The 16,704-nt window shown below is 44.7% G+C and overlaps 1 protein-coding gene across 1 annotated transcript in view; it reads right to left on the minus strand.

Annotated features, from left to right (window-relative positions):
- The window catches only part of LOC308171969 (ATP-dependent RNA helicase A protein-like), a gene marked incomplete at its 3' end in the record, with an annotated part of 40,313 nt that overhangs the window by 4,047 nt on the left and 19,562 nt on the right, over positions 1–16,704 (minus strand). The window contains exons 19-27 of the mRNA XM_080546880.1: positions 15,820–15,972; positions 13,608–13,768; positions 11,462–11,573; positions 11,103–11,258; positions 10,539–10,666; positions 9,855–10,084; positions 9,507–9,622; positions 8,778–8,978; positions 7,782–8,002 (exon numbers count right to left, since the gene is read on the minus strand). Of these exons, the coding sequence (XP_080403006.1) occupies positions 7,782–8,002; positions 8,778–8,978; positions 9,507–9,622; positions 9,855–10,084; positions 10,539–10,666; positions 11,103–11,258; positions 11,462–11,573; positions 13,608–13,768; positions 15,820–15,972 (1,478 nt within the window). The remainder of the gene's footprint in view (positions 1–7,781; positions 8,003–8,777; positions 8,979–9,506; positions 9,623–9,854; positions 10,085–10,538; positions 10,667–11,102; positions 11,259–11,461; positions 11,574–13,607; positions 13,769–15,819; positions 15,973–16,704) is intronic.

Consider the following 16,704-nt stretch of genomic DNA (forward strand, 5'->3'; position numbering starts at 1 on the left):
TCTACATGGAGACATGTCAACATCAGGTTCTACATGGAGACATGTCAACATCAGGTTCTACATGGAGACATGTCAACATCAGGTTCTACATGGAGACATGTCAACATCAGGTTCTAATGATAAATGACAGGTTAACCTACTGGGTGGAATCAAAAAAATCTGCTACAGAGTTACCAGAGTGGATTTAGAAGAGGGAGAGGTACTATGGACCCTGTTATATGCTTGGAGGATGACATTAGAAGAGCTCAAGTAAACAAAGAGGTAGTGGTAGCAGTCTTTTTTGATATTGAGAAAGCATATGATATGATGTGGACAAAGGGCCTGTTGATAAAACTGCAGGAAATGGGGGTTGGGGGCAGAATGTTCAGGTGGATTAAGGATATTGTTGTATGAAAGGAGCCTGAGGGTTAAAATTGATGGGGAGGTCAGTGCTAGATATATAGCAGAGAATGGAACCCCCCAGGGAAGCATTGTAAGCCCCTTATTGTTCGATATTATGATAGATCATATTTTTTTAAATGTACAGGGAACTGACGGAGTGGCTTTGTTTGCTGATGATGGTGCTATGTGGAAGAAGGGGAGGAATGTAGGTTTTATTGTTAAGAAAATGCAGAATGCAGTTAATGAAGTCCAGCAATGGGCTGTACAGTGGGGATTTCGGATTTCGGTAGAGAAGACCAAGGTTATGTTTTTCTCAAGGGGGAACATTGGTCCTGAATTTAAAATTCAGTTGGCAGGCAGAGAGTTGGAAAGAGTTGAGGTTTTTAAATACCTCGGGATGTGGTTTGATAAGAGGTTAACTTGGGCCTTCCACATACAGGAGATGGAGGCTAAATGCAAGAAAGTTTTAAATATAATGAGGTGCTTGTGTGGAGTTGAGTGGGGTGCGTCTGGGTCTGCATTGAGAGCAATCTACACTGGCATGATGAGATCAGTATTTGATTATGGCTGTGTGGTTTATGTGTCAGCGTCTAAATCCACATTAAGGAAACTTGATATGTTGCACAATCAAGCTCTGCGCATTTGTAGTGGATTAGCTAAAACTTCTCCGATAGCAGCAATCCAGGTAGAGGTGGGCGAGATGCCTTTGCATTTGAGAAGAGACCAGCTTGCTCTGGTATATTGGGCTAACCTCAAGGGACACAGTGGGGACCATATTGCACAGCCAGTCCTGAGGGATTGCCAAGAGAGGCTGTATGAGGGAGGGAAAAGCTTTGGGTGGACAATCCAACATAAAGTAGTAAATATGAGCATAAGCAATTTTAATATCAGCCCCACGGTGGCATTCCCTGCAGTCCCCCCCTGGACATTTGAAGAGGTGACAGTAGATTTAGGACTGCTTGAAGCAAAACAGGAAGGGGGAGTAGATAAATGGAGGGTACAGGGATACATTAGGGAACAGTATAATCAGAGGTTGATTATCTTTACAGATGCATCAAAAAGGAGTGATGGGAGGGTGGGAGTAGCTCATGTGATACCGGAAATGGGTCTGGCTATAACAAAGAGGCTGACGGATAATTTGGCGGTTTACACAGCAGAACTTTTAGCCATATGGTTTGCCCTGTTATGGGTTGAAAGTGTTGGGTGTAACAGGCAAGCAGTAATAGCATCTGACTCCAGCTCTGCTCTTTTAAGTATGCAAAATGCATACTCAGCATCCAGGATGGATATTATTTTAGAAATGTTACAATTAGCAAGTGGGATGTTAAAGGCAGGTTTTAAATGTTCTTTCCTGTGGGTGCCAGCTCACATAGGGGTGGAGGGAAATGAGTTGGCTGACACCTATGCCAAGAAAGCAGTAGAAAAAGAGAGAGTGGAGGTGGAAATTAAATACAGTAAGGCAGAGGTAAAAAGTATTATAAAGGCAAAATCGTATGAGAAATGGCAGTATATTTGGAACAGTGGGACCTCTGGGAGACACCTTTTTTATTTTCAACCAAAAGTGAGGGTGGATAATAGTACATGCAGGTCCAGGCGTGAAGAGGTGGTGCTGGCCAGGTTAAGGATTGGACATACCAATTTAAATAGTACCCTGTTTTTAATAAACAAGCATGCAGATGGCAACTGTGAGCAGTGTCTATGGAATAGACCAGAAACAGTGGAACATGTTTTAATACACTGCCAAAAGTATCATAACGAAAGGCGTAGGTTTATTGCTCAGGTGGAGGAAAATAAAGAAGTATTTGAGATGAAATATATTTTACAGAGAAGGGAAGGGAAGATTTTAAAGTTGTTGTTTTTCTTTTTAAGGGAAACAGGGCTTTTAAAAAGAATTTAAGTTAGTAAAGTTAAGAAGCAAGTCCTGTGCCACACTCCAGTCCAGAGGTGGCGGTAATACACCAAGTGGTTGTCAACCGCCAATTGAAAAAAAGAAGAAGAAGAAGAAGAAGAAGAAGTTTACTGCACAGCTGATGCTGATTAATCAATTAAACCTGAGCTGTCTTTATGGTGCTGTGCCGTGTGGAGCCTGTTGTTCAGGTAATGTTAAATGTGGTTTTAACTAATTATGTTATTACGTTTACAATTCATTAACTATTGGATATGTTTAGTAAATTAATTGATTTTTTGTTCGTCAATGTAACGTTATTTGCTGAGTTATGAAGCGAAGACGTCAGTCTCAGCTGTTAGCTAGCTATTTAGCTTGTACTTACTGTTTAGCTAACGTTGGCGTTATTATAGTTATTATAGTTATTATAGTTATGTTATTGTAACACGATGTAAGAAAAGTACTAGGTGACACCCGATTTTTGTCAGATATGCTCCAGTCAACACAGCTTGACCTTATTAAAGCTGTTGAGCTAATTGAAACACTACAACAGACTCTAAAAAACTATCGTACTGAGACATATTTTGATGAGCTTTGGATTGAAATACTCAACACCTGTGAAAGTTGTAACATTTCTACAACTCACACTCATAAGAGGGCAAGACGGATAACAAAGAAACTTAAAGGTAGTGTTATCACGTCTCCACTAGGACAGCACACAATACCAGACAGCAAAAAGTATTTTCTAACTAAAATATTTTATCCTGTCATTGATTGCATGATTGGTGAAATGCAAAGACGATTCTCTAGCTTTAACTGTCACATCATGCAGGGTATCCAGGCACTGAATCCATCCAGCAGCAGCTTTTTGAATGAGGAGGCAGTTAATCTTTTAGCAAATGCATATGGATGAAATGTAGATAACCTTAAACACGAACTGCAGCAGATTAGAAGATTGTTGGATCAACAAGCAACAAATGGAAAACAAAGTTATTTAATTTTTGGGATCCATACAAGATGGTTTTCTTGGAGATGTTCAGATTATGTAAAATAGCTGTAGTATTGCCGGTCACCAGTGCAGCATGTGAGAGGAGTTTTTCAATTCTTAAAATAATAAAGAATCACCTGCGCTCTACCATGGCAGAGAATAGATTAACAAGTATTGCAGTTCTCAGCATTGAGTCTAAACGTGCAAAAGCTCTGAATTTGGATGAGTTTGTGAAGCGATTTGCTGCACAGCATAGCAATCGTCGCATTCAGCTTTTGTAAATGTATTTATTTGTATTTTTTTATTATTAATTTTTTTAATAGCAGATTTTGTGGCAAGGCAAGTTTATTTGTATAGCACTTATACAACAGGGGCAATTCAAAGTGCTTTACATTATTTAAAAATACGTTTTTAAAAAATGTATGTAATTAGGGTTAGGGTTAACCCTAACCCATTTTGAATTCAATTCTCTGAGAGACTGGCAGCCAGTGCAGGGATCTCAGGATTGGTGTAATGTGTTCAAAGTTCTTTGTTTTTGTTAGGACCCTAGCAGCGGTGTTTTGGATGAGCTGCAATTTAGGAACAGCTCCTTTAGATAGGCCTGTTAGTAGACTACAATACTCAAGTCTACTCCAAACAAATGCATGGATGAGTTTTTCAAGGTCTTGCTTGGACATGAAACCTCTCATTCTTGTTTGTTCTGACGATCAAGTTCAGCGCGCATTGTTCATGTTCCTTGTTTATTGTCTCAGAATGAAAGAGATAATCAAATGTTTTTTTCTCCCACAAACCTATGTCTTTGTAATAATTTACTGGATGAGAGAGAAACCTGTACACACATGCACACACTAGTTCTATATGTAGAACAGGCTGTAAGGGATGATAAATATACATAAATGTAAGACATTAAGATAGCCACTTATCAAAATGATGGCCACACTAAAATATCTGCTTGCCACCCCTTTGCCACCCCATGTATAAATCTCTAGAATCGCCACTGCTGATCTGACCGGCGACGAACCTTCTGTCATCACTCCTCAAACCGTCATGAGCAAAACTATTTTCAGCAGAGGGAAATTTCTCAGAAACAATCCCGACGACGACGACGTCGTCTTCGAAGATGATGATGATGATGATGATGATGGTTGTGAAGAGGAGGCTCACATGTTGCCCCAGATCTTCATCTCCCACCAGGCGCAGACGTACGACGAGCGGGTCGCCCTGTTCTGTGATCAGATGATCGCGAAGCAGCTTTCGGTGAGTCAGCTACCTTAGCTAGCTAGCATGGCTCTAACTTTGATAGAAGTAAAAACAATTTAACACATCGTGACGTTAGAATTATAAGGTTCTATCTCCATTTTTGTCAAAATGTACTTTTTTACATAATCTGATCCATTAGGTGTTTATTAATGCCTGTGTGGTGTTATTTTTTTAAATGTTGACATTTTTGAGTTAGTAATTCATAAAATACAAAGGTTCCATCTCACAAAACATAATAATGGAATGTAAAAACTTTGACGCTCAATATCTCTGAACTGCCCTAAACGGAGATAGAACCTTATAATTCTAAGCTCACGATATATTGATAAACATCTCATTTGTCACTGAATGGACTTTTAGGCAGAAAAGGCGGATGCAGCGATCGCCGTGTACATCGTTGACAAACTGGCCAAACAACAGTCTTCTTGGACCGCGGTGTGGAAAGTTGCCCCCGACCTCCTGATGCTTGATATTTTTGATGTCCATCTGGTCAACTGCGATGATATTGTCGGGGACCTGCCTTCCATCGGTGTGCTTGTCGAGGTATCAAGTGTTGTATTTACTTTGACTGAATCAAATTGAATAGCGGGGTGTGTGGCTGTTAGTGTACAAAGTCAGAGATAGATGACATTCGCTCGCAAGTTCGTTGCAACCTTAACTATGCTTAAGTGTCAGCAACACTTTCTTTGACAGGGGCTCCCTCTAGCGTTTGAAACAAAATACACAGTAGGCCACATTCAACTGTCAACCTCCAGTTGCAGTTCATGGTTGTTTGAAATATTAAGAACAATAAACACTTTATTTCATTATCTCCTCTAATTTGCATTATTATTATTGTAATTGTGTGTCTAGGTCAACTGTTTCACTATACCATGTGAAGACAAAATGGTCCCCTATCGAGGGTCTCATCTCCCGTCTCTGTCAGTCTCTGTGGCGGAACCATTCTTCTCCTCCAATATCACCAACCTGGACCTAGAGATGGTTGAAGAGGTCCTGAAGGAGCAAGATTACTTTGTGCCAATCTTGGATGTCTATCCTGTACAAGGGTTGGGCCCTGCTGTGGATAGCATTGCAGAGTGCCTGGAAAATGCAAGGTAAATACTAGGGGGCGGCAGTGGCTCAGGAGGTAGAGCCGGCGTCTAAGGTTGGCAGTTCGGCGGTTCAAACCATGGCTGGTTATGTGTCAAGGTGTCCTTGAGCAAGGGTCGCCAGGGTCGCCATCTATGGCCGCATAAAATAACAAATTCCAACAATTGACTGACAACTTGATTGCATGGCAATAAAACGTTTTTTTTTTTTTTTACTTTGTATTATTACTACTATTGAGGATATCTGAACATTGAAACCCCAAGGTTTGCCAGAAACAGATAAGCCTGGTCTTTGACTACATACAAATCTAAATAGAAAACCTAAATTGGAGGTTGCATTTTAGTCTAGATTTAGGCTTACGGCTTTAGTTTAGGCTTAATCTGTGTCTAGGTCCTCTGCAGCTCATCCAGAATGCTGCCTCCAGTCTGGTGTTCAATCTCCCCAAATTCTCCCATGTATTTGTCGCTTTGGACAAAGGTGTCTGCTACATGCCAACAATGTAAATGTAATGCAGTGTAGGTCAGCTTTTGACACCTGAGATCTTGTGCACAGAATTCTTGCAGGTTAGAGCAGTGTTTCTCAACCCTCTCCTCGGGGCGCCCCAGCCGCTCCACATATTTGATCTGTTCCACCACCAGCTCACCTGATTCCACTAATCAAGTACAAAGCAATTATGGTTTGTACTTGATTAGTTGAATCAGGTGAGCTGGTGGTGGATCAGATCAAATATGTGGAGCGGCTGGGGCGCCCCGAGGAGAGGGTTGAGAAACACTGGGTTAGAGTACAGCCTGTATGAATCTCTCTGCTGCAGGTTTTTCTACGATTTGAGACTGGGACGAGTGTGAGGAGTACGCTGGGCTCATTGAGAAACGCCTTCAGCTGTGAGTAATAACCATGTTTACTATGCATGCAATTGGAAATATGACTCTGTCTGTGTTTCTTTGACATACCTTGATTACATAATCATCATTGACAATTGGTTGTGATTATTTCTCAGTTTGGTATTTCACTTTGTGGTAAAATTATTATTATCTTCACAAAATATAATGTTAAAGTGACATTGACACCATTGGCGGTATTCTGATTAATACACAACATCGTCTGTATATATTAGTTCATAATTAGTGTATAATTCGTTCATTGATGTTCGTGCTGAATCAATAATAAATCAGTGGAGGTCCACGCCAACAAGCTGGACGCCAACACCTTGGGAGATGTCGGCTGTGACGATCCACACTTGACCCTATGGGGGGCGCTATTACATTTGTTGTCCTGTTGACCCTCTCTCTTGGTTCCAGATGGGCACAGGTGGGGGTGATCATCCTAATTGTCCCAGGAACCATAAGAGTGGGTCAAATTGATGCTCTCTTCCTGGTCGACCAGCAGCCTTTTTGGTTGTTGTTACTATTTACTTTAACATTATTTCCATTTAACATATTATTCTTTAATAAATCTCCTATTATTGTTATCCATGTGTCGTCTCCCTTTTTGTCACCTTGTCAAGAGCCAGGCAAGCGTAACATCGGCCTACAGCGGTACTTGACTCGAGAACTGCTGTGCTAACTGTGTTTGTTGCACCCTATGTACAGTTCACTTTACAGTTCGCTTAATATTGTCACGTTTTTTGCACTGGCTCCATAACAAGCATTGTAATAATTGAAAATATTTACATTAAAATAATACTGTTAAAATTCCTCATGGCTCTTTCATTGTGCACACCAAACATCATTAACAGACAACAGGTAGTGGTTGGAAAAAACAAGTTTTAATCAACAGAATCTTCTAATGGCAGCAGACCTGGTCTTTGAGTTAGTACCCCACTCTGGCCAGGCCCACAAGATGACATGAAATCAAGTTTAACATAATATACAAAAAGACATCTAGTCTCGACTCTAAAAAGTCTAGAGAATATAGTTCATGACAATATTTTGGGATTGTCTTGATGCTCAATATGTTCTGACATGGTACAGTATAAATGTCCTCATCTACGGGACAATAAAGTTATGAACATTTTGAATAGGAAGTAAATAAAACTTCCCTACATGACTGAAATGTCCTAATAACCAACACAGAAGAATCAGTTAATGTGACGCCTTACAAACAGGACATGAGACCTACTTCGACTAACACCCACTCCTCACCCTCACCACCCGCCCCTGTTGCCTCCTCTGTAACCACCACCACCTCCACCGTATCCTCCTCCTCCTCCTCCACCATAACCTCCTCCTCCTCTGTATCCTCCTCCCCCACCGTAACCACCTCCACCCCTGTATCCTCCACCTCCCCTGTACCCGCCTCCTCCACCCTGGTAACCTCCTCCCCGACCTCTGTACCCCCCACCACCACCACCGCCGCCGTCAAACCTCGCCATCTTAGGAGGCCGTGGGCCATCTCCAAACCTGGAGGGAGGGAGGGAGACAGATAGAGAAGGACAGACAGAGAAATACAGAGACATAGAGTAAAGGAGAGAGACAGAGAGAAATCGGTTATTTCCTGTACTCATAACAGACACATACTACACTACTGAACATGACATCACTTAACTCCAGACAAGACATTCCCGCCCCCCTGTTCTAGGCTGGTTTTAGAGCCAATGTTGATCATCTACACAGAAGACGCTGCTAATCCATTATTGCCATTTCATACACTATGTCTGGCTGGCCTGCGGGGGTTTATCAGACTATAGCCCTGCCTCAGAAACAACCGTAAGCTCCTCACCGATACCTCAGATCAGAATCACAATCGCTTTTGTTACATCCCAGTGTACAAGTACACAAGAGTAACATTCTTTGGCTTTGCTTCCTCAACATTATATTGCAGCAGATCACAATAATAAAGTACAGTAATAATAAGTGATATAGTAAGTACTAATAAAGTAATAAAGTGATAGTAGTACCAGTCGTACTACAGTGGATTCATCAGGGCAAAATACAATACAATACAATGCAAGTAGTCAGAATATATGTATTATTGTAGTGTGCATGGGGTTGGTTTGGGGGGGGATAGTCTTTTGTTTTTTTTACCAGTGTATTTCTCCAGCAACCTACCTACCGATCTTAATGCCTACAGATCTACACTGGGTTGTTTCAACACAGGGCCTATCATAATTGCCGATTCCCAGAGAGCTGAGAAGGAACTCTACTCCGACCACGTGTGGTGGTCATCTGGTCGTACCGTGCGTTGTTGGCCATGAGGTTCAGCCCTGCGGCCGAGGGCTTGGAGATCTGCCGTATGAGGTTGAGCAGGCGCTCGTTGGTGGGGTCCAGCTGCCTGATGTACTCAGGGTCTTTGCTGACCTCCACCACCAGGGCCTCCATGCCGGCCCGCAGCGCCGCGATGCCCCCAGACACCCCGTGGGGAACCTGCAGCTTGATCCTGGGAGGAGGAAGCTTATTATTGGATTTGATTGATCCTTTATCTGTACAGGAAGATCTGACTGAGACCTGAGTCTGTTTTACAGAAGAGTCTTGTAAGACCTGTTACAAGTACATGGCATGACAGGGAATACCATCAAATAAACATCCTGACAGACATAAATATTAGTAAGAGATAAATATCATTGTAAAAATGTTGTTATCATAAATGGTCTAAGACTGTCCATGCTTGACCGTGAGGATATTCATGTTTGATCAGAAAAGCCGCCCCCCCCCCCCCACACACACACACACTCCAATGAACAACCCCCCCCCCCATAACTATACATATCCTATTTTGTCTACAATATCAAGTTTTGCACTGTCACAATTTGAACTTCTGGTTAGATGCTAAACTGCCTTTTGTTGTCTGGTACTTGTACTCGGCAATGACAATAAAGTTGAATCTAATCTAATCTAATGTATGTCAAATATTGGCAGGGTAAAAAACGATCCATTCCAGGATTGCACCAGTTAAAAAGCCACTGACCAGTCATCCAGCTCGGTGACGTCTCCGGTGGAGGTGATCTTCTTGGAGGCGAACAGGATGAGCTGCAGAGGGCTGACCAGCGTCATCCCCTTGGCTGAGATCGCTCGAGTACGGATCTGATTGGACAAAAATTAGACCCGAGAAATTAGACCAGTGATGACACGTTGATGCAGCTCAGGGCGCCAATTACTGTGTATATTTCAACGACAACACAACATGTGTCTCCATGACACACTGGATGTTAAACATGAGAAATGTAGTCAACGTCATAGTTGAAAGCTCTAAGAGAGAACATAAAGGTCCAAAATGTGCGGAGAGAAAAAGGATGAAACAAATATAAATAAACACCTTTTCCGAAAAGACAAAGAAGGGCGATGGGTAGGTCATGTCCTGGCTGCTGAAGGGACAGTTGACGGAGGACTTGTGTATGAGGGCGTTGCGGCCCTCGGTGGTGAGGATCTTCCTCTTCTCCTTGTGGTAACACACGTTGGGGTAGGAGCCGAAGGTCAGCAGGGAGATGACCACGTCCAGGTTGTTGTCGGGGCCGACGTTGTTGAACATCTGAGTCATCAGACACTCTGCAGCCGCCACGTCAAACCACACATAACAACAGGAAGTGGAACAGTATAAACGTGAGACAGACTGTTGTGCTATGAATGAATTTAACTGTACAACTAAAACAAAACAACTTTGTTTTAGCTGTCTTTGTTTTAGTTCTCTATTTTTCCAGTTTTACAATGACAACAGTGTAGTAGATTTATTATTATAGTAGATTTATTATATTATTATTATTATTAATAATAATAATAATAATAGTGAATTTATTCTGTATAACACTTTTCTCATCCCTGTAATACACTACATTCTATGGAGAGAACAGGAATAGATACATAAATACAAATGAACACAAAAACATAGTCAGTAAAAACAACAAAACAAATAGTTTAAAAAGCAATGTTTAAAAAGACGGGTTTTGAGGGATCATTTGAAGGATTATCCCGATGCCGTTGTGGTTGTTCATGTATACCGTACCTTCGGGGAAGCCAGAGTTGATGAGGATGTCCTTCAGCTGGACCTTGGCCTCCCAGGTCATCCTCAGGGTGGACATGTTGAGCCTCTTATGGTCACAGAACCGGGCCTCCGCGTCCTCTCCGCCCATCCTGCAACCACAGCACCACTTAACAAGGCTCCCTGCCACTGCCACTGCCACACACCTCCACTACAGCACCACTTAACAAGGCTCCCTGCCACTGCCACTGCCACACACCTCCACTACAGCACCACTTAACAAGGCTCCCTGCCACTGCCACTGCCACACACCTCCACTACAGGGCAGGATGGTGGAGGGCAGGGCTCACTGTAATGCATGGATTGGAATGAGGACTGAGGACTTCCTGCATGGAAGGGAACGAGAACTTCCTCATTCCATTCCGTTCCATGCATCACAGCGAGCCCTGTCTTCTGATTTCCACCTCCACTGTTCATTTGTCATTCCTTGAGTGTGAGTTATGAGTGTGAGTTATGAGTGTGAGTTTTGAGGGCCCGAACACAAGCACGGGGCTGTTAGGTGGCCTGCTCTGAAGGCTCTAGACCCACCTGACTTCGTCCCAGGCCTGGAAGACGGACAGCAGGGCCACGTGGTCGGAGAAGCGCGTCCCCGCGTAGTTCCTGTCGAAGCCGAGCCGGCTCTCGCTGACGAAGGGCTCCGGGAAGCAGGTGGCCGCCGAGATCGTGCACACGGCATCACCCACACTGGAGGCCAGGAGAGACCAGGAGAGACCAGGAGAGACCAGGGGGTATAGATATCTTAGATATCTTTTTGCTCTGCTCAGCACTATATGCTGAATTAAACTGGGGGCCCCTAGTGAATTGTATGGTACTGATTTCTCACTGAACTATTCATCTGAAATAAGGGGAAGGATTTGACTGAGTCCAGGTAGAATGTCTGATCCTACCTGAAGATGCAGCCCATGATCATCATCTTCCCCAGGCGAGGCTCGATGGGCAGCTTGGCCAGGATCCGGCCCAGAGGAGTCAACTCATCATTGGTGTCCAGAGCATCCAGTTCTATATGGAGACATGTCAACATCAGGTTCTACATGGAGACATGTCAACATCAGGTTCTACATGGAGACATGTCAACATCAGGTTCTACATGGAGACATGTCAACATCAGGTTCTACATGGAGACATGTCAACATCAGGTTCTACATGGAGACATGTCAACATCAGGTTCTACATGGAGACATGTCAACATCAGGTTCTACATGGAGACATGTCAACATCAGGTTCTACATGGAGACATGTCAACATCAGGTTCTACATGGAGACACGTCAACATCAGGTTCTACATGGAGACATGTCAACATCAGGTTCTACATGGAGACATGTCAACATCAGGTTCTACATGGAGACATGTCAACATCAGGTTCTACATGGAGAAATGTCAACATCAGGTTCTACATGGAGACACGTCAACATCAGGTTCTACATGGAGACACGTCAACATCAGGTTCTACATGGAGACATGTCAACATCAGGTTCTACATGGAGACATGTCAACATCAGGTTCTACATGGAGACATGTCAACATCAGGTTCTACATGGAGACATGTCAACATCAGGTTCTACATGGAGACATGTCAACATCAGATTCTACATGGAGACATGTCAACATCAGGTTCTACATGGAGACATGTCAACATCAGGTTCTACATGGAGACATGTCAACATCAGGTTCTACATGGAGACATGTCAACATCAGGTTCTACATGGAGACATGTCAACATCAGGTTCTACATGGAGACATGTCAACATCAGGTTCTACATGGAGACATGTCAACATCAGGTTCTACATGGAGACATGTCAACATCCAGTTCTACATGGAGACATGTCAACATCAGGTTCTACATGGAGACATGTCAACATCAGGTTCTACATGGAGACATGTCAACATCAGGTTCTACATGGAGACATGTCAACATCAGGTTCTACATGGAGACACGTCAACATCAGGTTCTATATGGAGACATGTCAACATCAGGTTCTACATGGAGACATGTCAACATCAGGTTCTACATGGAGACATGTCAACATCAGGTTCTACATGGAGACATGTCAACATCAGGTTCTACATGGAGACATGTCAACATCATGTTCTACATGGAGACATGTCAACATCAGGTTCTACATGGAGAAATGTCAACATCAGGTTCTACATGGAGACACGTCAACATCAGGTTCTACATGGAGACACGTCAACATCAGGTTCTACATGGAGACATGTCAACATCAGGTTCTACATGGAGACATGTCAACATCAGGTTCTACATGGAGACATGTCAACATCAGGTTCTACATGGAGACATGTCAACATCAGGTTCTACATGGAGACATGTCAACATCAGGTTCTACATGGAGACATGTCAACATCAGGTTCTACATGGAGACATGTCAACATCAGGTTCTACATGGAGACATGTCAACATCAGGTTCTACATGGAGACATGTCAACATCAGGTTCTACATGGAGACATGTCAACATCAGGTTCTACATGGAGACATGTCAACATCAGGTTCTACATAGAGACATGTCAACATCAGGTTCTACATGGGAACATATCAACATCCAGTTCTACATGGGAACATAGCAACATCCAGTTCTAATTAATTAAATTAAATTAAATTCTACATGGAGACATGTCAAGATGCCATCAGTTCCAAGACGAGGACTTCCTAGATTCAATCATTTGTAATGATTCAAGAATGGATCTCTTCTAGAACTTCAGAAGAGAAAACATCCCATTCTTAGGCTGCGGTCGTAAATTCGCTCTGGAAATCTGATCAGCACTCATGGAATGCCTCGTCCAATCAAATGACTTGGGTCCCTTTATGACGTTGAACCCAGTGTGCGCTACCGGCGCTCTGAGAGCGAATTTTACGAACGCAGCCTTGGTGTTGTTTCCAACAGCGAGGCTCTTCTCGAACCTCAGAGGAGAATACATTCCGTTCTCGGTATGGTTTTCCCAACAGTGAGGCTTGTTCTAGAGAACACTGAGAGAAGACGTTCTACTCCCAGGTCAAAGGTGAGAGAGCCGCACCTCTGAGCGTGTGCTCTGCCTCGATGACGGCGTCCAGCGGCGGGGGCTCGATGGCCTTGGACAGGAACTGTCCGATGGCTCCTAGTCTCAGCAGCTTGATGCTCAGCGCCACCTCGTGGAGAGGAGTACGGAAGATCTCCGGGGTCATATGGGTCTCCAGTCTAGAACGACAAGACAGGGGCGGGTAAGAAGGAGGGGGAGGTACACCATTAACAACTACTGTAGAAAAGGAGGTTCTAGAGCATTCCAACAGGAGGTTGAGGGTCGTAAGGAAGAGAGAGGGAATTAAGTAGCATCTCTTCAGAGAGAGAGAGAGAGAGAGAGAGAACATCAAATTGTGCATCTCTTCAACAGGGTTCGACGAGGGGCGAACGGAGGTAACCACAACACAAACACCACTCTCTCCAGCTCTCAGCAGCCTCACCCTCACAGAGCATGAAGTGAGACGCGTGCTGAAGGCGGTAGACCCCAGGAAAGCCTCGGGGCCGGATGGCGTCCTGGGACGGGTGCTGAGGGACTGCGCCGACCAGCTGGCCGGGGTTTTCACCAACATCTTCAACCAGTCCCTGTCCCAGGCCACCATCCCACCCTGCCTGAAAACCTCAACTATCATCCCAGTCCCGAAGAAAAGCACGGTGAGCTGCCTAAACGACTACCGCCCGGTGGCACTCACACCAATCATCATGAAGTGCTTCGAGAAACTAGTCCGGGCCCACATACTCACACGCCTCCCGCCCAACCTGGATCCATACCAGTTCGCCTACAGAGCCCACAGGTCCACAGAGGACGCCATCGCGACGACTCTCCACGCCACTCTATCCCACCTGGAGAGGGGAAACAGCTACGCGAGACTGCTCTTTGTGGACTTCAGCTCCGCCTTCAACACCATCCTTCCAGACAGGCTAGTGACCAAACTACTAGACCTGGGACTATCACACTCCATATGTGCATGGATCAAGGACTTCCTGACCGACCGCCCCCAGAGGGTGCGGGTGGGCCCCCACACCTCCACAGTACTCAGACTCAGCACTGGGTCCCCCCAGGGCTGCGTGCTAAGCCCCATCCTCTACAACCTCTACACCTACGACTTCACCCCCGTCCACCCCAGCAGCTCCATCGTAAAGTTTGCAGACGACACCACCGTGGTGGGCTGCATCTCGGGGGGGGACGAGGCGGCGTACAGGGATGAGGTAGAGCAACTGAGCAAGCTGTGCAAGGTTAACAACCTGCTGCTGAACAAGTCAAAGACCCAGGAAATCATCGTGGACTTCAGGAGGAAAAAGTCCGAGATCCAGCCCCTGCTCATCGACGGAGAGAGCGTGGAGAGAGTCTCAACCCTCCGATTCCTTGGGGTGCACATGCAGGATGACCTGTCCTGGAAGGACAACACAACAGCCACCATCAAGAAGGCACAACAGCGGCTCTACATCCTGAGAGTCCTCAGGAAGGAACACAGCAAGCAGGAGATACTGGTGACCTTCTACCGCGGCGCAGTGGAGAGCATCCTCACCTACGGCATCTGCAACTGGTTCTCCAGCTGCACAACCGCGGAGAGAAATGCGCTACAGAGAGTCGTGAGAACAGCCCAGAAGATCACCGGCGCCCCCCTCCCCTCTCTGGAAGAGCTGTACAACACACGCTGTCTCAGGAAGGCCTCCAAGATCTCCAGAGACCCAACCCACCCTGGGTACGAACACTTTACCCGGCTGCCCTCGAAAAGAGGGTACAGGACCATGGCCGCAAGGACAAACAGACTGAAGAACAGCTTCTACCCCAGGGCCATCCAGGCCCTGAACACAGCAAAGACCTAGGTTCTGGGCCCTGGACAGTCTGGACGGATTGATGGCAGCTGCTGGACTGAAAAAATCAGGTGTAGTGCTGAGGCACAAATATGTACATTTCAAGCCTGCAAACTGCGACACTTTAAATTAATGTGCAATAACACTATGTGCAATATGATCAACCCTAGTCGTCTATCTGTACAGTATAGTATAGTGGATAGTGTACATAGCCTCTATTTATGTAAACCAGCTCCTTCCCTTCTTGTGTTTTTTCTTTTCTTTTTTTTTTCTTCCTAACACCAGGGCAGCCACCCCTCCTAAATGTCGTTGTTTGGTACCTGTACTATAGCAATGACAATAAAGACCATTCATTCATTCATTCATTCATTCATTCATTCTAGAGCGTTCTGGCGCGGGGCGGGGGTCCGTACTTGTCGAAGCGCGCTCGGCTGCAGAGGTGGAAGCAGAACCCGGCGCGTACCCGGCCGGCCCGGCCCTTCCTCTGCTCCAGGTTGGTCTTGGACGCCCACACGGTGGCGTAGTTGGTCATGTTGTTGTGAGACGTGAACAGCTTCACCTTCTGCCTGGGAAAAACAGGAAAGAGACCATGGTTAACTTCCTGTCAGTAAACGGCTTCACCTTCTGCCTGGAGAGGATCCATTTTTATTGTTACGTCACATCCAAGTGTATGAGAGTAACATTCTTAGGCTTCGGTTTCTTGACATCGCAGCACAAAGACTAATAAGGCAACTGTTGTAGTTGTATATCATTTAATACTGAGAATTGAAGTCTCTCTACATGTTGGCGAATCTAGCACTCAAGGAAGGCCCATTTCCTTCCTGTAAGAGATGTGCTAAGAACTGTGGCGCAGTGAATAATTCTGCCTGTGGACAGGGCCCATAACTTGTGCAACCCCCGATTTGTATAATATGATTGGTTCCCAAGAATAGTGACCTCATGACCAAGGACAGTTCTATAAATATGAGTCCCGCCCAATGTTGGGGGCTTTTTGGTCTGCTACTTTCTCTCTCCGCTCATGTGACTTTGCTTAATAAAAGGCCTCTTTGGAGACAATTGATTTAAGCTCTTTGTGCTTTATACGTTTTACTCAATCTATTAAGACCATCCACAACACAACAAAGCAAGAAAACTCTAGATAAATAAAGTGACAGATAGTTTAGCAGACCATCAAGCCTGGTCAACATCCTGTCAGCATGCTTCCATCAGGGGAGGCAGGTGGAGGTAGAACATCGGAGGTCGGGCTCACTGCGATGCATGGAATGGAATATGGACGTTGTGTTTGATACCATTCCTTA

Source organism: Nansenia antarctica (genome assembly GCF_963989245.1).
Source record: "Nansenia antarctica genome assembly, chromosome: 16".
Taxonomy (NCBI): Eukaryota; Metazoa; Chordata; class Actinopteri; order Argentiniformes; family Microstomatidae; genus Nansenia; species Nansenia antarctica.